Raw genomic sequence first — 26,176 nt, forward strand, 5'->3', positions numbered from 1 at the left:
AAAATCTCAGATTGAGCTTTGAGAGGTCAGGAGCAGTGAAAACACACAATGCTGTATGTTCTGCTGTTGCAGCTCTTCAACAGCACCCGTGTCATCGCATCCTTTCAAACACAGCTTCCACATCTTCAGTCTTCTAAGTCTGATCCTGGACGTTATTGTGGCTCTCCTTTGTGTATTCCAGCGTGTAAAGTGCAGGCCTTTAGGTCTTAACATTGCTGGCATCCTTCTTCTTTTCCCTTTTCTGTCTCCATGTCTCTGTCTCTCTTCCTCTCTTGGCTGTTGCACCACCATGGAGAAGGCTACAGTGACCCTATTGTGAATGGTGGGAAATGGGCAGTGGGCCAATGATGTCATCGTACCACAGGGAAGACCAGGGGGAACGCCCTCCTGGCGTTCGGAATGCGATATTTTTTCCTGTTGTTTTCCGGAAGGCGGTGATCAATTTAATTCCATCCTCATCACTCCCCGCTCCTGACTGGGGGTTGAAAGAGAGACATTGGAGGAGGAGATGCAGAGAATAGAAAAAGGATGAGGCGCTCTCTCAATCCCACAAAATGGGATGCAAGGAGTAAAACGAAATGAAAGAACAGAAGAGAAGAGGAACACGGGACGAACCAAGCTGCTGGGGTCCTTTTTTTAATTTGAACTTTGTAGGATGTGAATGAGGATTATCGCTCCAGGACTAGAGTGTGGTCAAGCCAACTCTCCCAATTAAAAGTTACCGGGCATAAATACAGAAAAATAATAGTTGTTCATTACATAAAGGGGGGACCAGCTTACGAAAACTACGGTCACTATTACCCCACTGGCTCTATTCTAAGTAGACAGACTCACACTTGCCACATGTACAGTTGTGTTACTTCTGATTAAAACACATCATAGAGATTTCCAAGACCCGCAAGGCTGATATATGTCATGTATCCTTTTTCTAGGTATTGGATATTCTAAGAATCTTCTGATCTGTGGTTTGTGGTTTTCTCCAGGCTCTTCATTAAAGGCCAACCCAAGTATTTAACAACTTCAATGACGAGTGATTGACTTGGTGCAAAATCTGAAGCAAAACATTTATTTTCCTAGTATTTGTGTCTGATCTTTTCCTGGCTTCGCTCGAGATCATCATTTTCCGAGTTCAAACCGGGGCCCCGTCATCACACTACCGAGTCATGGAGCCGTCTATGAACTGATCACCATTAATCACAGCGTGCGATCAGGCATCTAGCGGCATTTTCTCCATTATGCCTGGAATGCTGCAGTAGAAACAAAGGATGCGGGGCCATGCCCAGATTGATTTCAGATTGCACATCAGTTTGGTGTAGTATTCGTTCAATAACAGGGAAAAGATTTACACTCAGTCTTTACTATTTTCTTGTCAACAGAGGAAAGGGAGAACATACCACTTTGATGCTGTTTACTGCATATTTTGCAAAAATAACTTTATGGTGAATTTTAAGTGAGAGGAGAAAAAAAATGTAGGGGGGGGGCTTCAAAAGTAGCGTTAACGGGAGACAGATTTTTGACATGCTTCCCAAGCCATCTGCTTTGGGTTAGACGCGGAGACAGAGTCAAATATGGAGGAGAGAGAATAGGGAGTGAGAGTGGGAAAGATAGTGAGGGCAGCAGGGAATAGAGGGAATGCACAATTGACATGTGATGTGAAACGTTATTTACTTGCAGAGTGAACCTCTCTGTTTTCAATTGGTGTGATATTCTGGTGTAGGTACAGTAAATGCAAGATAAGAAATACACGGTATACATACAGCCAGTTCAGATATACTATACGTTTGTCTCTTGCTATACTGCAAAGTTAAAATATAAGCGAGCTATTATGCTGGATCTTAAAACATGGAACAAAGGCATTGTGCTTCTAATTTCAGGATCTTTGTAATATGTTCTAAAAAAAAAATGTTGAGCACATGAAATATAAATAGTGTGAAGGCTCTAGCTGACTTCTGAAACCTGTCAGACCGCCAAGATCCAAGAGCATCCTTGCTGGATTCATGTCAACACAGAATTAATTAGAAGACGTGCTGCAGACATAGCTGTTGATTTGAAGAGGGGGGGGCTGGGGGGTGTTTGGGGATTTAAAGTTGCACCATCTCTGCCACTTAAGACGGTTTCCACATGGTCGCAGCACCATGCTACATCCCTCGACCTCCCTTACCTCCTGACATTAGCTAATTTATTACATGAAGAAAAAGCTCATATCCTAAAAAACAATGTTAATTGTTAACTGCTTGAGGATGACGATGATGAAGCCCTCCCGTTTACTCCCTCCTGTCCTCTCCAAGTGTCCGTCTCCTTCCACCCCCTGTGCCATTCTACCACTTCCCAGTGGGCACAGTCAGCCAGTCTGGCCAGGCCTGCCCCTTGCTGTGCCCCTGCATTGGATAAGCTTCTGCTGGACCTTGGATAGAGACCTTTGTATGGAGCCGTGGGGGTGTTGGTGTGTGTGTGTGTGTGTGTGTGTGTTTGTGTAAGTGTTAGGTGTTCGCGTGTGTGTGTGTGTGTGTATGGCATTCACAGCACAAGGGGAGAAGGGGGTCCTATCTGTGCCTAAGGGCTGCCCCCCAACACACCCTCACCATGCGCCCTATTGAGACCTAAGGGAGCGTGAACAATCACTGCAAAACCAAAGAGCTAAGTCCCCTTGTTATACAAGCCCAATTTTCAGTATACCAACCCCTCACTCCTCCATCCTGCGTCCCACACCCCCCCATCCCAGTACACCAGCCCCTCTCATCAGAGGTTGACGGGCTTCGTTAAAGCGAGCCAGGGTCCTTTTATAGTGTTATTTAATTAGCCATTCCACAGCAAACTGCCATCCGGCACAACCACTGCACCCCCCCCTTGTCCCCTTGTCTTTGCTGAAGGCATCGTCATCTTCATCACCACTTGCTCAACATTATCAGCACCCCCCCTCCCCACTGTTCTCACCGGTCCCCTCCTCTCTCCTCTGCTTACCTTTATCTCCAGTAATTAGCCAGGGGATGGGGGTGGACTCGCTGCTATAGTTGCTCGACAGTATTAATGATTATAGTAAGAAGGAAGGGAAATGTCTCTCCTTGCATTGGGGCTCAGCCCACCACCCCAAATCCTACGGAGAAAGACAATGGAAATGGACAGATCTACAGTAGCCAGCTAAGCCTTGCTGTCCCCACTGCCCACTGGGCTCCGTCTACTTTGGCACACTAATCATTAACCAGATTAGTACTTGGTGTGTCTCAATACATGATAAGGGGGTCAGCAAGAATGTATAGTTTGGAGCAATTACTGGCAGTTGACAAACTCTCCTCCTCTCGTTAGATGTTAAAATCAAATCACTTATTCCATCATTTCAGGAAAAAAGATTCAGGCCTGCAGGGATTAATTGCTCCAACAGTGTTTTAAGATCTTATGTCACAAAGCTGGTGAGCAACTTTCACATGAACTGCACCAAAATTATTCCAAAATGCGCTCAAACATGAGTAGCGAGAGAGAGAGAGAGAGAGAGAGAGAGAGAGAGAGCCTGCACCTGGATGACGGCGCGCACCACGCTGGATTGACGCCCTCTAGTGACCGCTACAAAAGATAAGCGCACCGACGAGATGAAATATTCAAAGGCTCACTGTGCAGCGTCTCCAAAGCGCGCAGGACAAATTCAACAACCTTAATCCAGGATGAAGTTCGTTGGGTAAACACAAGCCAAAAGCAAGTTGTGCAAGTGGCTTTAATTACAGAAGGAGAATGAAAATAAAAGCTTTTGATGTGATTTTAATTAAAAAGAACACTTTAATTACATTTTTCGGGGGGGCTTGAGGTTAAAGGCAACGTTTTTCTTTGCGTTATTTGCTGGGTTTTAATGCCATCTTGATATTATGGGTTAATTATGGGTTATTTAACTTGGAAGAGAATCCATCGCGCATGGCTGAATCATTTCCGAGCGGCTTTGCAGGAAGACCGACATCGTTGAAGTAAAAGTCAAATATCCAGCATGGCCTAATGACTACTTAGCATGGGAAAGGTACTGCTCGGTTATCCATAGCCATTTATAGCCGTTAATTACGGGCCTATTTTGTGACCCCTGGGTTCAATGGGCCAATTCCTGACCCAAATGCTGACGAACAAAGGTGGAATGCGATGCCCCTTTCCCCTAGACGAGCTGCTAAACGTTTCCCATCATTCCATGGGAAACTCCTAAACGCTTCCACTGATATTGTCTCGCGTATTGGAGCCATTAGTGAGAACATTGTCTCCGGATCAGTTCAAACTTCTTTAATATACATCTGTATTTTTATTACATTATGATGTGGAATAAACTGCTGCTCCATGGAGGCACTTCGTGGCTGTGATTGTGGCTGATATTTTTCCACGTTGTGATAGGAGGGGTGGCTTAGAGGAGGATGGGGGGGGGGGGGGGGGGCTGTCAATCATAGTGAAAGTGGCCGAGGTGGGCAGGCCCCTCTGACACTCTGTAACGTCGGAGGGGGATATTTAACTTGGGACTGAGCGCCACTCGCTGCAGACGCACTCACACACAGTGTGCCTGAGCAGAGGAACGCTCCGGCGCCAAGTCTTCCCCCCCCCCCTCCCCGACTCCTGAAGTAGGAGCGACTCAGTAGGAGCTTCTGCGCCAGTTATCAAAGAGAGGAGACGCAAAGAGACTCCGGGTTATGGACCGGCTGGTCACGCAGCGACTTTGGGACCTGGAGCTTTTGTGAAGGGATTCATCGATGTCTCTCTCAGTGGAAGGAACTCTGAACTGAAAACGTTTTCCTGCCTTCCTGCAGTTTGCATTTGATATGCGCTGATACTGCAGTTTGCTGCAACGCCGCTTTTGAGCGTTACGCGCACAGCGGAGAGTTTATATGGGAACGTGATAAACTGAGACTTTCATGTTAAGCGCTGCTCCGTCATTTTGGCGTTTCTTCTGGAAAGACACATGGCTCTTATACTATAAGCTGACATTGCAACCCACTGCGGCGATTTTCGTCTAAGTTTTTGAACGTTTTCAGAGAGGCGCACACATCGGCTGTTGGAATATCCCAAAGGACTGGCCGCAGAGAGAAGGAATTCCCTCAGTCCATGGATTGTGCGCCCTGGGATCTTGTGAAACCTGAAAGCGTCAGGCGACGTTGAGAGAAGCCACGTTTGTAAAAGCCGTGCGTAAAAATAACATCGGCTCAGGCGGCTCTCATTGCCGTGACATTGAAAAGTTGGTGAAGTGTTATTTTGTGCATCCCACTCTCACGGGACGTTCCGGATCTATCCGTTCTCTTTAGAAAACACTCCATTCCATGCAGCTCCCCCCCCCCCCCCCCCCCCCCCCCTCGGACGCTGTCATCCAGGGTAGACAGTTCTTCGTGGCTTCGAGTCCCTGGGGTAACTATGACAACCGAGAGAACCCCAAAATGAATCCAAGGAGCGGAGTGAGGCCGGAGAGAGCGTGAATTGTGTTTCCCCGTTTTTGGTTTTACGCTTTTTTTTTAGTTTAGGCTATAGACACTTCTCTGCAAGGCAGAGAGAGACACCGCTGCGCGCTGCAGGGTCGCATCAGCGGGTCAATTGAAGGAGCCCTTAAAAGGTGACTGAACTTCTACTATTTATGTCCATTGCCGAGAATACAGTAAGTGGGAAAATAATTAAATAGAAATTACGCGAGAAGATCCCTGCGTAAAACGAGAGGAATAATGGGCCTCTCCCAAGCACTGCTCTTTTACGTGCTGCTGTGCGTTCACCTTGGAGTTTCCCAGCATTACCTTCGCCTCCGTCCATCGCCCAGCGATCACCTCCCGGTGCCCGACCTCAAGGAGAACCCCGACCCGGAGTACGACCCCCGGGAGCAGGACTTGGCCGAGAGGACTCTGAGGAAAAAACTCGGCAGCAACTTTGACCCTAACTTCATGTCCATCAGCTCGCCCATGCTGGTGAACCTCTCCGCGTCAGACAACAGTGAAGCTGCAGGGGCCCATGCCCAACGAGATTAAAAAGCTGGACCTCACAGAGACCCCCTATGGAAAGAAAGTAAAAGTGGGCAAGAAGGCGCGCAGGAAATTTCTGCAGTGGCTGTGGACCTATACGCACTGCCGGTGGGTGTACACCTGGAAGGATCTGGGCGTGAGGTTCTGGCCACGTTACATCAAGGAGGGAAACTGTTTCTCTGAGCGCTCTTGCTCTTTCCCAGAGGGGATGTCTTTGCAAACCCGTCAAGTCAATCAACAAGATTTTCCTGCGGTGGTATTGTCAAGGGTTTCTAAGACAGAAATACTGTACGTGGATACAGGTGCAATACCCAATCATCTCAGAGTGCAAGTGTTCGTGCTGATTTAGTGGCGGTCGGGGGGGGGGGGGGGAGTGGACTGGAAATACGGTTTCTATTGCACTGTTAACTCTCTACAGAGGTGGGCACCATAGCAAATCTATTTTTTTATATATAGCATTTTAAGTGAAATACCAACATTGTACATATTTAAGAAAATGCAGCTATTTTTTCTAATTGAACCAGGACCTATTTTATTCTGCACCCTGAAACGTGTTTTTTGGGGGGATCACGAGCACTTCATAAGGAAGAGAGCTTGATATTTTTATGAGACAATGAAGATGGAACGCATATGCTACACTTCTCCAAGAGGTGAACTTTTTTTTTCCAACTGAACATTGATGCTGACTGTTATTTCACTGCAATGCTGCCTAGAAACTTTTGTATAATATTAATATCAATAATTAATAATTAATTGTAAAAAAAAAAAAAAGTTGAGGTTAAAGATATATATAAAGGCGTGAACTCAGCTTTTTTGGGGAATACATAGTATTGTAGAAATAAACAAATCTGTACGTTTTATTTATTATTTTAACGATTGTGAGTATAGAGCATAAAGAAAGAGAATAGCAGAGTATACCAGAAAAAATATGGCAGATGTCTACTTGAATATTTCGAAAAATAAAAAAAAGAATAAAAAGTAAAACATACCAGTGTACATGTTATGTTTACACGTTTTAGCAATAAAGTCTATCTTTTCGACGTGCATTAGTGTCAAACCATGTTGCTTACGAGTGTCTATATCCACAGAGGCGTGTACTATGTAAATATATATATATATTACCTGAACGTGGTGTCTCATTCAGTCTTAAATTCTAATGATGACTGGGATTAGAGTTTCATGTGGAGAACGTTCTGTGACTAACGATACAGAATATATTTGCCAAGTTGTTTTTGTAAGGAAACAAGTGAAGTTGAGATAACTTTTATGAAAATGTATTTTGATACTGTTGTGTTTAGCAGCGTAGACGTGGAGTGGATTTATTGACTGGCGCAGTAAGTCCAAGCCTCGGTGATTCCGCGTGGACTGCCTGACGCTCCACGCCGTCAGAGTGATTTTAGAAAGGGCTGATTTACTACGCTGCGTAATGCGCAACACATACCTCGAACGCCTCCGTATAGAACTGGCATTCATTTGTCTCTACCAGAGAGAGAGAGAGAGAGAGAGAGAGAGAGAGAGAGAGAGAGAGAGAGAGAGAGAGAGAGAGAGAGAGAGAGAGAGAGAGAGAGAGAGAGAGAGAGAGAGAGAGAGAGGGAGGGAGGGGGGCGCACATTCATGTGTCTTGTTTACGCACACGCTCCTGTCAGGGCTCCTAGGTGTTAACATAATGGGTAAAATATGATTCCAACATTTCAAACACTGTCACATGATGAAATAGAGCGCGTAAAAGCGCGAGCTGGGGGCGTCTGGAGTCTGCAGCGCTTTTTTTTTCCCCCTCTGGAAGCTCCACACAAGTTCCACTGAGGTATTTGTATAGAGGTGGACTGGAGCAGACCGGCGCCTATTCAAGTCTGACCGCCCCGGAGAGACAAAAAAACACAAAGCCCATAAAACAATGGCCAACTGTTTTTGACGTTAGCAGACTATTAATTGGAGAGCTGGAGGATACGCTGTCTGCAAATTAAAGAGATATGGCCAATTAAACGCGCTGGAAAACGCGCAGGTAAATCAAGTCCTGTGGAATCGAAGCGAGGCGAGGAGGAGCTTTTATAGGGTTTATATTATTCCTTGAATACAATCAACGACTTAAACAGAGCCTTGGCTAATTGTCTGAAGGCTGTGCGCGCGCATCTTGTGTAGTAGCTCCACTGTGCGCGCGCATCTTGTGTTAGTTAAAGTGATTTGTGTTTTTTTTTTTGCGGCCAAATTTGGATTTGACACTTGCCGCCCGGTTATTGTCACAGAAGCGCTGAGGGGATTTAGTAAGCAGAGGAGACGGACGGCTGCATGCCAGAGAGAAGAGGAGGAGGAGGAGGAGCAGGGGGGTGCTTTCCTTACTGTCAGCTTCTTTCTTGATGATGTCTCGGGGTTTTTAGAAGCTGCGTCTCTGACTCGACGGCGCCACTCAGCCGCCCCCTCTCGACTGCGCAGAATGAGGCACTTTGGAAAACAGTAACCCTTTCAGGCTATGGCCGGAGAGTATTTTAGAAGCGTGTGAAAGGCAATACGCCGCCCTGCATGGCTCCAACCAGTTAGGTGCGCACCTTTTAGAGACAGACCCGGAGAGAGGCAGCCGGATCACTTGGTTTTCCTGCAGGTATAGTCCTTCCTCTTCCTCAAGGGAATCTGCAGGTGATCGTTGGACAATGATGGAAAGTTGGATTCCTATTTAATTCACCCGACTAAAACCCATGTTGACAGTGAGCACACACCAAAAACAATGTCATAAATTAAACATGAATCCTCTATTTAGGGCGTCAACTCAACTATTCTAAATGTTTTACAGAGACACATATAATCTATTGGAGATCCTTGAGTTGCTCCATGGAGAAGAAGTCACCCTGGACTGTTTTCTGATCACCTTTCTTCTGACCCCCCCCCCCCCCTCCCCCCCCCCCCAAACCTGTGCATAAATAAATCCCATCCTAGAAATAGAAATCTTTTGCATACACAGCCAATATAGAAACATCTAACATGGTCGTATATTAAATACAGACTGTGTGGTTTTCCGTGTTACATCCGAGAAAAAGAAAATAGTTTTAAAATAAGTAACCATCAAACATCTGTCGTCACCTTCATGTTGACTCTATCACAGCTTTACACCATCCATACAGTCTATACTTTCATTCATCACAACGTGTCATCCTAGACCTCTGAGTTACAGAAAAGCAGCCGTATAATAAATGTGGTTTGTTGCATTTGGAGGCTTCATAAATACGTTTATCTGGTGCTTGGAAGGAGATTACAATCAGGGTATAGGGATGATGGGGGGAGGGGCTGCAGCGAAGATGATGAGGCGCTGTCTCCTGATGATGATGATGATGATGATGATGATGGGCTGTGGTCAGATTGGGAATAATTAGGGTGCACCAGCGGATGGGTGGCAAAAGGTCTGCGGTGACTTTCATTCAAGCAAATATTTGAGACATTCATCAGTACCTGTGGACACGTCGACGCTGAAGAATAATCATGCAAGATTGTGTGCAATCAGCCACAGACACGCACACACACACACACACACACACACACACGCACATTTCTCCGGCATGTGTGCGGTGGGCTGACAGACGGAGACAGAGACAAGGGTCTGTGGCTGTAAGTAAGACCCAAACCCCATCGTTTTAAAAGCCAGTGAGTCAGCAGTGCTGAGGTTATTGATGATGACAGGGTATTAGATGGGGCACCGAGGGGGGGGAGGGCACGCACACACACACACACACACACACACACACACACACCACAGTCACCACAGATGATACCCAGCATTCAGTCAGCCCACCAACCCCAGCTTGAAGCAATTGGGTGTCAAGTATTTGTTCATAAATAAGAAATAAAAGATGCATCCAAATATTGTGTGTCTGAGTAAACCTCTGCTCATTGGTTAGTCGAAACCACCACGAGGCCCTGATTGGTTAAATCCAGGTCTGAGTTTTTTTTGCGTGTCAGTTCTAAGAATTTACATATTTTGACACACTTCCACACTTCCAAGACTGATTCAGAGTCAGCTGATCACCCTGTTGTCGACCATCCATCACTGCGAGAGCCGCAACGAGCCTGACCTGGAGTCAGTGGCGGAAGGAACAGAATTCATAACATGCCGTCGCATCAACACAGCGGCCGTCTTTGCTGGAAAAGAACAGGTGACTGTCGCGTAATAACAGGCGACTGTAATCAGACTCCAGTCACCAGCAACAAGCAGCACTTGTGACAGTTAAGCAGACTGGAAATGCATGCAATGCCTCAAAGAGTCATGAGTGCGTTCATCACTCACAGGCCGGTATCACTTTAACGTTAGTTACTCAACACTGGCTGGGAGTTCAAGGGATTATTTGTCACATGTGTAAAAGTCTTTCTGGTAAGCATGTAAGGAGCTGCGAGCCGGCGCTCTGCAGCTCAAGGGGAAACTGTTTCGCTGTACCCTAATCAACTGGTCACCATACACAACCAGCACCAGAACCAGAACCAGTCCAGTCCGGTTTGGTTTTGGTTGTTAGGTTTTTACCTTTGGAGGTGTTTTAATCAATACTTCTGCTTCTCTGCAGTTTTATGTGAAGATCCTATCCGATCAGTGAAATAGTAATTTAAGGTACAAGACCTTTACTGTCCAGGCTGCTTCCATCATTTTAAGATCAATGTTCAAAAAGCCTGCATGAATGTGACAATTTGTTTTTATTTTTGCATTTGTGCTCAAGATCCGCTTGACAACTAGTTTGTGGAATTAACCTCGATAGAATTAAAGTCTTCATGCTGGTGATCTGAATGCATTCCATGTCACTGTAGCTCTACAACACGTGAAAGTCAAAGTCCTGCAGTGAGAGCCCGGTCGCCTCGTCTGCTCTCATGCTCACAGCACTTCATCAGATGCAGAGTGTCACGGTCACATTTCTGCAGTCGTGCTTGCTGATTACTCCGTTTAAGTCTTGTTAGATGTAACAGATATTAAGCCCTAAGTAAGGCCTAAATATAGAGCTGTGGGTGGCAGCACTAGCACGGCTGGGAATAGGGCATATTCTGAGCTGTTTCCATGGTTACTTGTGCTTTCTCCCGTTGCCAGCGAGGGTCTCAAATTCAGAAAATAGTCCCTTTGCCTAATTTTACTTTTATTCCTGCCCCCCCCCCAATCAGGAAATGTCCATGATAGTCTCCGGAGCATGTCCAGCACATGGCAGTGTCACAGACTGTGAATCGTGAAAGTGTCACACTAGTGGCCAAAACTATACGGACACAAATACTCCATTAACCACGACTGGCGCGGCCGTCTTAACCTCATCAATCTAAACTGAGGAGCCGGGTTTTCTCTCGGATGGGACGCCGGACTGAGCCCGTTTTGAGGCAGCGAGAAGGCAAACCATCCTCAAGTTGTTTACTTGACTTACTTACTTTCTCAACTTGATCATGATTGCGCCGCCTCCGTTAAATACACAGACACTTGAGTTTTGCTGCTAATAAAACTCTACATTTTCCACATCCATCTCCTCCCAGCTTACTGATTGCTGCCGTACACTCTCTCTCTCTACACACACACACACAAATATATATACATGCACATTCACACACACACACACACACCTCCCCCTCACAGCCTGTCCGACGGCTGTCTCCCAGTACCCCTCTGTGCGCCTAGATGGCATGCTGGGAATGTTTACTTTCGCCACAGTGTGTATTTACAGAGCCTAATAGTTTTTTAGGCCGCAATGGCGCCTCACTTCGTAACATGTGTACAACCCACCTACTCCCTATTACTCCACTCGCACACACACAAACACGCACAGGAGACATGCACCGATCAACAAATCAAACCTCTGGGAGATGTAGATTAAGCTGCATGCAAGCAATGCCGCATGTGTGGAATTTCATTTGACTTCCTACAAAGGAATCCTGTCACAACTGATGAAGCTTGGAGTAACGACACAATCTGCCATCCCAGTTCTTCACTTTGAAGGAAGCCGCACTAGTGCGCACTAGCTGGTGCGTTGGCAGAAACTGCAAAAGGTGCTCGATGGCGATCCGTATGACTTTTATGGAAGTCCAAGTCAGTCCTTGAGTTGCCAGTCTCATCATCACAGCTTCAGCAAGTCAAAAAAGGTCAAATCCAGGCATGAGAATATGTGAAAAAGATCGTCTGCTGAGCAATAAGCCTTTTTCTGAACAAGAAATGAAATAGATTATGCAATTATCTTTGTGTCTTTTTAATCTCCTTGATAAAGGCATTTCTTGAACTGTCTTAAAAAGATCTGGGTGACATGCAGAGAATCATTCTTTAACCATTTGACCTGAAAATGACAATTTCATGCTAATGCACACAGCATTAGTGCCAACAACAAAAAAGAACAATGTACTTTTCCATATGCTCAGACTGTCTGTCGTTATGGTGACGTACAGTGTTTCCACTAATGTGTCATTCGCTGGAGGACAGAACAGACGTTATGAGGAGAGTCTGAAACACTCCGGCCATTGTCTAACCTTCTTTCTCCTCTAAGACAAAGATGACGAGGGGAAGCAAACAGGTGAAAATAGCCGCCTGTATTTGCCCCACTGGGTTGCTGAACCTGACGTCCTGACGCCTGCCTGTCTGTCGTATTCAGCAGAGGTGGTCTATTCAGAGTGAGGGACCAGGGGACACAGCCCAGGGGGGGCGTGTGTTTGTGTGTGTGCTCATATGTGTGCGTGTTGGTGTGTGAGGGGGAGGGAGAAGTCCCTGGGAGAAGCGGAGAATGCCTGGTGATGGGTAACCAAAAACAGAGTACCAGGGGACAATGGGACCCAGGACATTCCTGACATAACCCCAACACACCGGGGAGGAAGTGGAAGGGGGGTGGGGGGGGGGTGGGGGATTTATTGGTGTCAATGGCCCCTCGCCCCAAGAGGAGGAACGGGTGCCTCTTTTGTCCCCTCTGGCGTCGGAGATGGACTGAATCGAGACACCTTGCACAGAGAGGACGGCTCTAAACACATAATCACGTCTTTGAAAGAAGAACCACCAATTAGAGAATGGACATGTAGATGTTTAGTGTGTGTGTGTGTGTGTGTGTGTGTGTGTGTTACATGTCTGCCTGCATGCACTTGTCGTTAGGATCTGAATGTAAAGGGAGAGCCAAACGGGATGCTATTCAGCTCAGATTGCACCGGGGTTGAGCTCATGGGAACGCCGCTATGAACCCGTTTGAAACACGGGGCATTTAGGAATGGTTCGTGTTACACAGAGACCACAACCAGCAAGACAATGTAATCCCCTCGTAATTGGTGGGGCGATTTTAAAGTAGAACTAAAACGTCCCATTGTATTGATTGTGTATGTGTAACATCAGACATTCTCATTGATTTGAATGGAATTATCTAAATAAGAACATTAATAACACTGTCTGAACATTTTTAAATGTGCTGTTTTGCATGTATTTTATTGTTTTCCATTAAAGGTGCCAGCCTTCATGCCTGCTTGATGTTATTCAGCTGGCACAAACAAACGTCCTATTCATGGGAAGATGAATTGCATTGACTGACACTGTGCCTCCACATTGACAGTAAATAACCCATTTGTGAATGGAATGGAACAAAAAAATACAAATTCTTTCTAGATCATTTGAAAATAAAATTTGACAACAAATTGAGACGCATTGATTTAGAAATGATCAATATTTAGCTGCCGCCTGCTTGCGGCTGGATTTCAAAGCTCAGTATGCAATCTGCCCCAGACGTATTTCTCATAAACCACAAATATATCTTCTTAAGTTTGATATTCAAGTTCACGATTTTAAAATAAACAACCTCCTGGTCAGTCTGAGGAAAAATATCTCTGCCCTGACTAATGTAATCTTTCAGGGGCCTGAATTGAGATGCCATTAAAGCTTTTATGAAGGTTTTCTGGACTTGCCTGGTCTCAATTGAAACCACACTGACTGTGAGACTTTGGCCTCAGTCGCCGGTCACACGTTGACCTGCCTGAGGAACAGAGTTGCCTGGATCAACACTGCCACCTGCTGGTGAAACGACGCCGCCAACCTTTTATAATTACAGTATATTAAAAACGAGAAAAGCACTCAAGAGAGCGCCAGTCCTCCGCCAAGCAGCTCATTCCCGTCATAATTGGATTCACACCATCCACATGGTGATCTGGATCATCATCAAAAGGTTATAAAATGTTCTTGTTAAAATTGACTATTTTTTCCTGACCTCATTCTAGATCATATCCCAATGAAATTCGTAATAGAGATCCCCCCCCCCCCCCCCCCCCCCACATGATTCTGTCAAATTTCAGAAACATCGGTCAATAATCAACCGAGTTATTGAGGAACAAATGTTGAAGCTCCATTTACTGCAAAGTTAATAAAAATTAAAAATTTCGAAGTGATCCATAATCCAGGATCTCTTCTGGATCATCGCCGAAATTTAATAATCTGTTCCATTCCTGAAAATTTCTTCTAGATCCGTCTGTAACATTTTTGCGTTATCTTGCTAAACAGAGACAAACCAACGCCGATAACATCCGCCTCGGTGGGGGTAAAAATACGGCTATACATGATTGGTCCGTCAGGAATCGCGTGTCTGTTATCTCATCCACGTTCTATTTCGATTAATCCATCATCAATTTCATTTTATCGTTACATTTGAATGACATTGAAAACCATTATGAATTCTGCACGCAAATGAATTGTAATCAGTCAAATGTGGATTAAAGCATTATTATATAAACGCGTTTTACTTTCACCGCCAGCAGACAGACTTTCATTCATCTTCTGGGTGCCATGAAAGGAGTTAATTATGACGGGATGGGAACCAGCGCCATCTACTTCCCGCTCACTCTTTCCATGGCGCAAGGCCTGAATGATCACCCAGCAATCAAAACTGGTAATAATTACCCTCTTTGAAGTTGATGGACTCGGGCAAGAGGCAAATACCGAAAACCCTTTAAAGGCTTCTTCTAAATGATTGCACATTTTATTTGCTCTTTATTTCAGTGCGCTTGAATCGAACCTCCGCCATCATCCTCTTCCAGCTCACTGGATCTTAAGTAATTCATGGAGCGGCTCCGTCCTTGGGTGGCATTGTTGTGGTCGTGCAATTTATTGCTAATCGACAAGACAGTGCCAGATTCTGACGCTCATGAATATCAAGGCCGAATGAGAACCAGAACGTGCGCTTTCATGAGAGTGTTTCGGCTCTCTTGCTCCCTCTGCATCTTCAGAACACACATTGAGTTCAAATGGGAACTCCCAAGCGCTTCCAGCTGGCAGCACTTTTGGATAATGACGCTGGATTCCGCACAAATGAAGGGTCTAAATACCACCGCAGAGGTACCTGAAGCCCCTTGTCAATGCACAGACATGCATACGTGTGTATAAAAACACACGCACACTTCCAAGTCGTCTTTTTTTTTGTTCTTTTTTCTCCAGGGGTTAATCACATGTGCTGCACCCTGAGTGGAAAAGCCAATTTCCCACCGTCATCCTGCATGGGATGAGCATCCTCGAATGTAAGCATCTAACCCAAAAACAATCCACGGTACATGCCTCTCCATCCACGGCCAACACACGTGCACTGTGAGGCCAGCAGCCGGGTCTCCATGAGCGCAGATTGGGTTACGGTAGATTCCACGCTGCGGTCTCAAGGTATCCCCGTGCGCCGTGGGGTCATCGGCGTGGGCCGGGAGAGACCACCATCAGCGGCGTGATGTCAAAATGATGGATGGGACAATAACACTGGCGAAAGGGCGATTGATAGATCTCCTTCCTTTATGTTGACGTGTTCTCGCCATCCACCCCACGCAACGTTACGCACAGAAAGGGAGAGCCTAACCCGATGCGCGCGCGCACAGTGAATCTACTAAATCTATATGAGTATCAGCGAAAACAATACAAATCCCATGATCCTTTGCTTCAGCACGACTTTGCACTCTTTTTGTTTTTAGGATTTTGAATGAACGAACACGACATGCAGCGACTTCAAATGTTAAACTTGTTCTTAAAATAAAACTGCACCACATACTAATAAATCGATTATTTTAAGTGACATTATTGATTATTTAAAAATGATATTTATTAATTAATATTTTATACATACTGTAAGTCAAAAACAAGTGTGGGTTTGATAGATTGTACAAACGGCAAAATATCTGGACTGTAATTTACAGAAAATATTTTTTTATCTTCGTTACTACAGGTCACTTATGTTTGCTAATGTCGATTAAATAATTGTGAATAGCAAATATTCCTGGTCTCATCAGTGCCTTATGACTGTTTCATTATTAATCATTACTATTTAAAACATATTTGAAGTATGGCTCTTTTGTATTCAATTAAGATGAGATAATAATATTTATTTTATAAAGGGCTCCAGATTAAATAAGCATTGTAATGTAATAATATTTTTTTAATGAAGGTGTCAAACAACAGGCATCCAGACACAGAGAATAAATGTTCGGCATCTTTGCTGTGAGAATGAAAGCTTTCAAGCGTCTGCTCTGAACTAAATTGTCCTGTGAGCGATAACATTTCTTGGAGGTCGAGATGATGGCAAGCTCAAAGCCGGCTGCTTGCTTCCATATGGAGGAGCTAATGGCTTCCTTACATTCACAATGAGGAGTACGAGGTAACGTAGTGGCTGAACAGCGGGATAGAGACGTCAGCCACATGCCAGCGCTTTGTGTGGAGCTGCTCTGCTGAGAGCTTTAGAGATTTCACACAGAGAGAAGAGGTCAAACCTCGCTGGAGAATGTTTTTTTATATATTTTTTTTATACTATAAAATGTTAAAGCGTTCAACAGTTGAATCACCAGTGGGTCCATTATTTCAAAAGTACAAAATAAAACACATTGAAAACGTGGCCGAGATTAGCAGGGAAAACATTTAAAAAGTGAAGCTGATCGTTGCCATTAAAACATGGTCTTAACGTTCTTGTAACCGGATGTGACGCACACCTTCCTCGGTTGTTTTGCTGTGTGGGGGATGATTGGAGCAGGTGTGACAGTCACACTACACACCTGTGGAGCATTTACCGCTGATGGGGCAAAGCTTCTATGCTGTTTCTTTCTCTGCTTCTCTGTCTTCATTTCGCTCTCCGGTTGGAGTGAGTATTTGCTGCGTGATGTTTTAGCGTCATCTCAGGTTTGAAGGCTGGTCTGCGTGAGACCCCTTCCTGATAGTCGCTGCTAATGGAGGCCTCTGACTACAACTAACCTGCAGCAGTCATTGCCTTGCCTCTTGGTATTTTAGCCTAGCCTTTAGCTCACCTCTATCTCTCTGCCCAGGTACCAGCTCTTAGTTGTATAGTTTATATTTTGTTCTGTATGTATATATATATATATATATTGATTAAAAGTACTCAAGCGGTTATTGTGGGAGAACTGCCTTGTTTGCATGTTTTCTTTGACTAGTTTTGTTGTAACCTAAGTTGAGTGTTTTGTTTATATACCCTTTTGGTTCTTTCTCTTTATTTGGCAGTGGCCTCCGCCATACCTGTAACTTCATTTAAACTAAAGTGTTGATTTGTGTGTGGATAAATGTTGACTATAAAGATTATGAAATGTTTAAAATGAAATGCATTTTTATGAAACAAATATTTTATGTTTGATTAAATAAAGTCTGTTACATGTTGATGCCGTGCTTGTATTCAATGTGAGCTGCCGTGTGCACAGGTGCTTTGGGGAACCCTCTAGATTAGAACACCAGTTTGGAAATCAAATAAATGGATCTTAGGTGAAAGTCCTGAAGTGGCATTGTTGGTAATAGATCAGTCTTGTTGCTAATGCAATAACTTTATAAATTTAATGCCATTTTGCATCAAGTCATGCCATTTCTATTCTATTACCATGTTGCCCCTGTGAAAGATATTAAGCTGCCAAAGCATCCTGGAGAGAGACTGATGAAGGAAGGACGCCAAAAAGAATCTGCTGGAGAATTGAACAATGGCCCAAGAAAAGGTGATTTCAGCCATGCAGACAGATATTAAAGCATGCCAGGCTTCCATTGTTTCTATAACAATTCAAGAATAATTCGGACAATTTATGTTCCCTTAAACTGACAAAATCATCTAAATTGATCCTTCCTGTAGTTCTTTTTTTTTAACGAGAGGATTTTACCATTTTCCTTTTGGAAAAAGTTAGCATTTGTGCTAATATATATCACCTTCCTGCAGAAGTACATTCAACTCCATCACACCCTAACCCAGGTCCAGAGATTTCATGGTTGCCGGGACGCAACCAATAACATTAATGGTGGCTGCATTCCATACATGTTTGTCAGAATAGGACTTGAGCGCGTCATTCATGCCGAAGTTTACAAGTTTAAACATGAATACTAACAGAAGTCCGGCGATTTACAGAAAAATAGTTAAGACAGTTTTGTTGCTGATGATGATGATGAATATATTTATTAGATTGAATGCTAGAGTACAGGTACAGTCACACAGTTATCGGCCACAAGAGGGCGCTCAGTCATCACCCATAACCGCGGTAGGAGCTCCCCCTGTCAAGTAAAGCGCGCCTCTCCTTGCGCCTAACAGCAGGGGCGCTCAAACATAAGGGTGCCTTAATAAACGAGTCTGTGAAACAGACAGAAGCTGACATTTTTTTTCCGGGTGTCCGCCGCAGGGAACCCGGCGCTGAGAGCCAAGGGCTTTAAACAGACGCACCGCTGAGCCTTGTTGTGCGGACAAACTGCAGCAGCCTTATCCAAGCGCAACAGGACCGAGAAGAGCCCCGGCTTAAATTCCATCTAGCAAGTGAGTCGGATGCCTGTTGTTGGTGTTACTTTCCTTCATCATGTGTTTAACGCAGTCCAATCTCTTCCACTTGTAATTGGACGGATAATCTACCAAGATTAGTCTCAGAATGGGGGGGGGGGGGCTCCATTAATTCACACAGATGCGCCAAAATGCGCCCTGTAATGGAAAACTGGGCGAATCTGATTGACTGCACGTCTGTGTAAGAAACAGATGTTTTAATCTTAAACATTTGGACAGTGATTGTTGTAGTCTCTCCATATTTAGTGCCTTGTATATATTGTTTCATGTCCCTTCACCCCCAAGAATTCAATTTCAGTTTCAGAGGGTTCAAAGTAAAGAGCAGAATTTCAATAAAATAAAAAAACACTGAACAAAAAGAGCAGAATATTGAATATTGATATAAAAACAATTTAGACTTTGGTTAAGCCAATAAAAAAAAAAAAGGCATCTTTGGAGAAAAGCGTCAAGAAGCAGAGGAGAATTTCAAATAAAGTTTAGACAAATAAAATATTAGGACAGGAGGTCGGAGGAGCAAAGGGAGTAAAACAATAAATACATGCTACAAGTTTTCCGGGAGGAAATGTGACACTTTTTAAAGAGCAAATCTGCTGTAATTCTTTATATTCTGCTCCACAGCTCTTCGTTTATCTTTGCTCGACTTACTGATGTGATTTAACCTATTTCTGCATCCCCCTGGTATTTAAGCCCATTAATTCCCTGCTTCTTATTAAAAAAAAATTCTGCCCCATCATTGGCATTCTTAATTTGTTTCGGTTACAGATGCGTACTGGTGTCGGCAACGCACGAACATATACGCGTGCGCGCACACACACACAATTGGAGGATTGGGTTTAATGAGTTTATTATGCTAAATGATAAACTCGGTGCGCATTTGGGGGTGAAGCACTGGATTGCATGCACAGCTCGATCCCGGGCCAGGCCGAGCCGGACCGAGCCGAGCCGGACCGGGCTTTCCCCCTATAGAGGATGCTTCAGAGAGGAATGTTGATCGTTTTGCAGCGGAGCTGGGAAATGCGCGTGATTTGATCGGCTGCGATGTTCAGATTTTGACCCAATGGTGCAGAGGCTGCACCTGCAATAACACGCAACACACCGGGTGTTGCCCCTGAGTTAAGGGGAATTATAACGCGGTTTCACCTTCCTCGCGGCTCTATTTGAGATTTTTCCAGCCAAAATGTAAAATGTTATTCTACGGAAAGTTGCAACGAAAAAAAACAAAACAATGGGAGTGAAGCAGAAGTAACTTTGTAATGCCATTTAACTCATTGTGCAGCTTGACTTTAAGAATAATGCAATTTCCTCCATTGCCATTGAGCACAGATGAAATTGCTGCTGTAATTGAGTGAACTGGCGACGTCTCCGGTGCGCTTTTACGCGCACTGACAGGGCCCGTGTTATTGCTGGCACTCATCATGTCGAGCACGTTCAGCTGTCATTCTTTCACCTACACGGTCGGAGAGCGACGTGAAGCCGCTCCAATGCGGACGAGTTCATGCGCTGCTGTTATGGCCCCGCAAGGTCCGCTGCGTTTTGCTCTTATTCCGATCTCCACATGGCTTCCCGTGAACGCGTTCAGAACTGGCTGCATGCGCAGCGCGCTGAGACCGAGACCGAGTCCGGGTCCGCGAAGCGGCGCGGAGGTATTTGTTGTAAAAGTCAAACCTGTTGTGTTTTTCTTGAATTAAGTGGCGATTTGGCGACTTGTTTATTTTAGTCTGTTTGTTATTTTGGCTCCAGAGCTAAATTACACGCCTCGCCGAGTAAAATGAAACTTAAGTTAACAAAACATTGACCTGATGGGTTTATGGAATCTCTCTCTCTCGCTCTCTCTCTCTCACTCCCTCTCTGGGAAGTCTGGGTTTGATTGTAACGGGGAGTAACCCTCGCGTAAAACCTATGGAAGTGCCGGACAGCTTTCATTTGGTGTGAGCCCCTGGTAGCGGATGCGTGACGCAGCGCAGCGCGCACCTCCTCTCGGTGTCCCGTCTTCTGACTATGGTGCGCGTTTCTCTTTTGTCCTGTCACAATTAAACGAGGCGAGTGTGAGACATAAAGGAGTCGCGCGTTTGGAGAGGACACATTCGGAACCGCGACGCATCTAAAGTCTGACCGACATCAGGGGGACGTCGTTTTTAATTCCAAAGCAGCAACGCGCGCCGTTTGACGCTGTGGTGAGTCCAGAACTTGTTTATGCTACACTTGGCGTATTTACATTTTACGCACCACTTAGAAATGCAACGAGTGACTCTCTCGGCCTCTTCTTTACCTGTCGTTTGTTTTAAATGGATGTAACATTGCTTTAGTGGGCGTTTGGGTCGCTGGATGAGCGGGGCGCGCTGGATGTGAGCGGCGGCCACCGCAGACAGGTGTCAGCCTCTGCTGTTTGCCACCGGCCCGTAGCAGAGGATTTAATGCGAGGTACAAGAGGTTGGCTGTGCGCACTGAGATTTAATAGCGACTTGGAGTCGGAGCCAAGCGCGGATGCCAAAGCAAGCAGCGCGCTTCTCGGTTCCCGTCTTCCTCGGCGCTGCCCTCGCCAAGTCTCCCCAATGCGTTTGTCACTTTCAATATTTTCCCTTTTGGTTTCGACGCTGCCGCCACGTGCACGCGGAAAGGCATCTGTGAACAGCTGCTCGGATTTAAATAGGGAGAGAATCGTGACGTCTCTGATTCAGTCATTGAAAATAATGCTCTGTCTGACATTGAAACCCATTTTGGGAAATATGTGACATGGGAAACAATCACCTTGGACTCCACCCCTTTGTAAGCTCATCTGCCCCCCCCCCCCCCCCCCCCCCCCCCTCTGCCTGACAGATAGATACAAACTCTGAAGGCAAAGTGAGAGTCCTTACAGATTGCTTACCGATGGTGTCAGACACTTGACCCACTTCGCACTCGAACAAGTGACTGGAATGAATCCCCATGCTGGCACTGTTAAGAGAGAGAGAGAGAGAGAGAGAGAGAGGGCGGTGGACGTGTGGACGTGTTTGTCTGGCAAAGTGAGGAGCTGCTCATCTTCCCTCATTATTGTAAATTAACCGTCATCGTTTAATTGCATCGCTGCAGGCTTTCATTAATGGCAGTGTGAGGGAGGTCGAGCTGGGAGCTGCGGCAGGCGCATGATGTGGAGGCTAATCCAATGCAACATGCAGATTGTGTTCACATACTCATGGGACTGTGTGTGTGTGTGTGTGTGTAAGTGCTTGTGTGCATGTGTGTGTCATTCATCCTGAAATTAATAATTAATTCACGTGACAATCAGGACGTCTCTCACGAGGGCCAATGATCCAAATGCTTCACTTCATCCCAGTCCTCCCTGCTTGGTGTGTTAGTTGCACATTTTCTCCTGATGCTGAGGTGTGCGAGTGTGTGAACGTGTGTGTGTGTGTGTGTGTGTGTGTGTGTGTGTGTAGGTGTGTGCCCACTCAGTCAGTATATCATTTGGATAAACTCAGTAGATGTATTCTGTATCATAGCAGATATTTAAATAAAGGTGTGTGTATATATATATATATATATATATGTAATTAGACATGATGGTTTTATTTTAACCCATGGAATTACATTAATTTACTCAATTATCAAAGGTCAAAATGTGTGTTTGGCCCTCCTGTTGTTGTGAACATGCATATCTTGTTCCCTTCAAGGAGAACGACAACATCAGTCGTTTTAGCACATGCCTCAAAATGCTACAGAGGAGGAACGGAGCTGGCGTTGCTGCAGTAAAGCTCATCAATGCTGGGAGTGGGTCGGTGTGGACTGACGAAACACTGGAGACCACTGTTCCTGTTTCAATCCAACAGTCTGTGTTTTTTAAGCATCATCAGTCGCTCCAGGAGTCAAACCACAATATTTCCTTAACCTTATAAAGCACTTATTTTAACCCGGGCTAGCAATACCGCCAGGAAAATATTGTTAGTGTTGATTAATCTGCGGATTATGTTCTCAATTTCGTCTTCATTTGAGCTGTTAAATGTCAAAGAAGATGTGGGAAAAAAAGCTCATCACATTTCCCAGAGTGCTAATTTGTCCAAACGGTCCAAAACCCACAGGCTCCTCATTTGCTCACAGAAATGTCAGAAAGAAAAGGAGCTTATGTTCAACTTGAGAAGATGGAACCGAGATGGAACCAGTATGTTTGATACATTTTGCTCAAGAGCTGACCAAAATTACAAACTATTAAGAATAGTCAATACATTTTCTTTCGTTCAACAAAATTAAATTAAACATTAAACATGGCAGTTCTAATTGAAGGCATAATTTTTGGACGTTTCTCGAATGGAGCCCTGAAAATGGTCCCAGTGGGAACTTCCCTTTTGAATGACCTCACAATAGGTTTCACACATCCTGGCACTGAATGTTGTGCCCCCCCCCCTCCCCTAATCTGTGCTATAATACATGCGTCATCCCTACATATTAAATCAAAGATTGTTAATTCTGGTCACATACACATTAATAAATGATCTATTTGTCACTGGGAAGTTGTTTTATCATCAGTCAAGCATTAATACAGACAATTAGGTCCTGTCCTCTTTTCGCTGGGAGACCTCTGACATCTGACCTTTGGACAAAGGACACCCGGTGGGTTCTCACATTGCTGTTGAGGAAGACAGAGCAGAGGTACAGACAGAGAAAGCGGAATGACGGATGAGGGCAAAGGGGGAGTTGCCTGATGAGTCACAAGCTCTGGCTTCCTTTACAGTGAGTGTGTGTGTGGGCACATAGCTGCGATCCAAACTACTGCATGTGTGTGTGAACAATGTGTGTGTTTAAGTGTGATGTACGCAACCGTTTGAGTATTTCAAGCACTTAATAAAATGATTTGTGAGCCCCCCCCCCCCGGTGAGTTTAAAGCGGGTCTTTGCTTCCGGCTGTGGGGTAGAGGTTGCTCTTGTGCAATGGAAAAAAAGAGGCTGTTTTCCTGTTAGTGTTGTTTTTTTTTGGGGGGGGGGGGGGGGGGGGGAAGAAGCTCTGCCTACCGCAGCCATCGCTTCAAAGGGGTTAGGAGGAGGGCTCACCTCTCCTTCCCTTAAAGCCCTCCATCCCTCAAAACGAGACGCTTCCGCTCACAGCCGGGAACGCCTCACCTTAGTGCCGCCATCCAACCACACCGCTGCTGAGCTGTGGGCAGGGTTGCACTCGTGTTCATGTGAAATGTCCCCCCCCCCCCCCCCCCCCCACACACACACACAAAGAACGGGACAGTGGGAACTTTAACCTCCTCGGCATTTCGGATGTCTCTATCGCTTCTGTCAACCAGCTTCCTGGACTTCATCCAGTGACAAATTTTGAGACTCCGTGGCGCTGCCATCGCAGGATGGAGGATGTTATCTCTCGTGCGCATCTTGAGCGCACGTGTACAGGAAAAAATATTTCTTGCATTTGAAAGTGGATTACTGTTTGACATGGGAGGCTATAAATTTTCTGAACTCTTCACTCCCAAATCCTAAAAGCTCTATACGTTAAAACTCCAACATGGAGTGCAAAGCTTCCCCCCCCCGCTTCAAACGTTGTTTTTTTTTTTTTTTGCTGGCATTCTAAACTTGTTTCTGTTAAAACCCAGAGAGAGCATGTGTAAATCCGATTTAAAATTCCATTTGAAGTTCAATAGCCTCTTTGCTGAACTGTTATGGATTAGCTTGGCTCGTGTTCAGCGTCACAGTCGCACTTTGTCTCACATTTTATTGCTGAAACAAACAAGTCAGCAGAGCTGCAGTTAAATGTTAGATGTTGCATTGGAAATAGAACAATGTTTAAGTGTTGGAGCATAAAACAAAGCAAATGACCCCCCCCCCCCCACACACACACACACACACACACACCCACCCTAGTCTAAATATCTGTATGATGATTTCATGTCGTGTTTCTCACAAAATAAAGTTTGGTGAGTCACCTCATGAGCCTCCCCCTCCTGTTTTCCTCACCAAAAGTTCTGACTTCATTGGTAGAAAAACACACCAGAACTTGTGCCATCAGCATTTTTCTCCTGCTCACATTAAAGTGCATGGGTGCACAATTCCAGAGCAGGAGCTTAGCTCGCCATCCTCCCCGTGAGTCTGTGAGAACGAGCCTGACCTGATCTTCCACCTTGCGCTTTCCACCTCCTGGTTCTGGATCAGGTTCTGTTGATTTAAAGAACCGCCGTCGGACTCGGGTCCAGCCCTGTGGGCTGGGCCACAGAAGCTGCTGCATTCCTCTTCTGGGCGTTCTGGCTTTCTCCTTGCCGTGTCTCTTTCTGCCAGATGTCGAGATTATTTCACTTGTTTTATGATCCCCTTTTGAAAGTCATGATTTGTACTCGGCCTGAAAAGCACTGGAGACCCTGAGATGTATCGTCTGATGTTATCCCAGTAGCAGATAGAAGCAGCTCAGGTATGTTGGCTATTTCAGGTGCAGGAGTTTTGTTGTGTGTTAATAAAATTGTTTGACAGTTTGAAAGCAAAAAGCAAAAAAAAAACATTTCAGATTAAGCCTCCTGGGGAGACGCAGACAAAAGCCCCTGAGCAGATTCAAGCGGGCTTTAAAAATTTGTCAGTGATCCTCCTCCTAATGACGCCCTCAGCTGTGAGCGTTGACCCCCTCCTGCCCCGGCCCTCCCTGCCCCTCCTCCCCTCCCCCTCGTTCCCTAATGAATGCCAGTGAGGAACTCCATGCACCCCACACACACACACACACACACACACACACACTCCGACAGCATCATCTCATCATCACTGAAGAGACGTCAATCATCAGGTGGAATTTAGGCCACTAATATCTCACTGCTGCTACCTGAGACCTGTCAGTCATGTTGATTCATCTGGACAGGTTTATTTATCTATTCAATGAATGTGTGTGTGTGTGTGTGTCCATCCCGAAATTCATTTGCGTGACACTCCAGACGTCTCTCACGAGTACAAACTCTGATTACTTAATTGTTTGTTTTCTTCTTCTTCATTTTTTTTCTCAAATCTGGAGACGTCACATTTTCCTGCGCTCCATTATAAATGTCATAAATATCCACCATCATCAGGCGTAAGGCTGTAATTATAAAGCCGTCGCCTCGACATCACGGAAGCTGTGGCGGACGTTTCTCCAGGCAGCTTGTTACAAAAAATATCACCAGATTAATTAGGAATGAAAGTAGCTCAGGCTAGTTAGATGGAGAGTGTCAACTTCAGCCCCAAAACATGTGTGGCGCGGGTCTCCTCATAATGAGAATGAGAATGGCCCTGTTGTCACCCAATTAAAAATTCCTTCATGGTTCTGGGCAGCCACTAATAAGCCCACCAGGGATTACTGTACAGCCGGCTGGAGGGACAGCAGGGCACCGGTTTGGGCCCCAGATTACTGTCACTTGAGAGAAGCAGCCCTGCAGATCCTTCATTCACTCTCCAGTCTTAATTTGGCCGCCACGCCAACGCCGGAGAGCCGTGTGAAAAGCTCCCACTTGGGATACAAAGTGGCTCAGCTGCGCCTCTCCTATCTTCGCCTCCTGCAGCA

At 45.3% G+C, this 26,176-nt stretch overlaps 1 protein-coding gene across 1 annotated transcript; it reads left to right on the plus strand.

Moving 5' to 3' along the window:
- The first annotated feature begins 5,666 nt into the window (after positions 1 to 5,666).
- On the plus strand, positions 5,667 to 6,301 carry nog2 (noggin 2). Its single transcript, XM_068754645.1, is given in 3 exon segments — positions 5,667 to 5,926; positions 5,928 to 6,171; positions 6,173 to 6,301. Coding segments are annotated over 3 exon segments (633 nt in total).
- Positions 6,302 to 26,176: the final 19,875 nt, after the last annotated feature.

This window comes from Brachionichthys hirsutus, chromosome 21, assembly GCF_040956055.1.
Source record: "Brachionichthys hirsutus isolate HB-005 chromosome 21, CSIRO-AGI_Bhir_v1, whole genome shotgun sequence".
Lineage (NCBI taxonomy): Eukaryota > Metazoa > Chordata > Actinopteri > Lophiiformes > Brachionichthyidae > Brachionichthys > Brachionichthys hirsutus.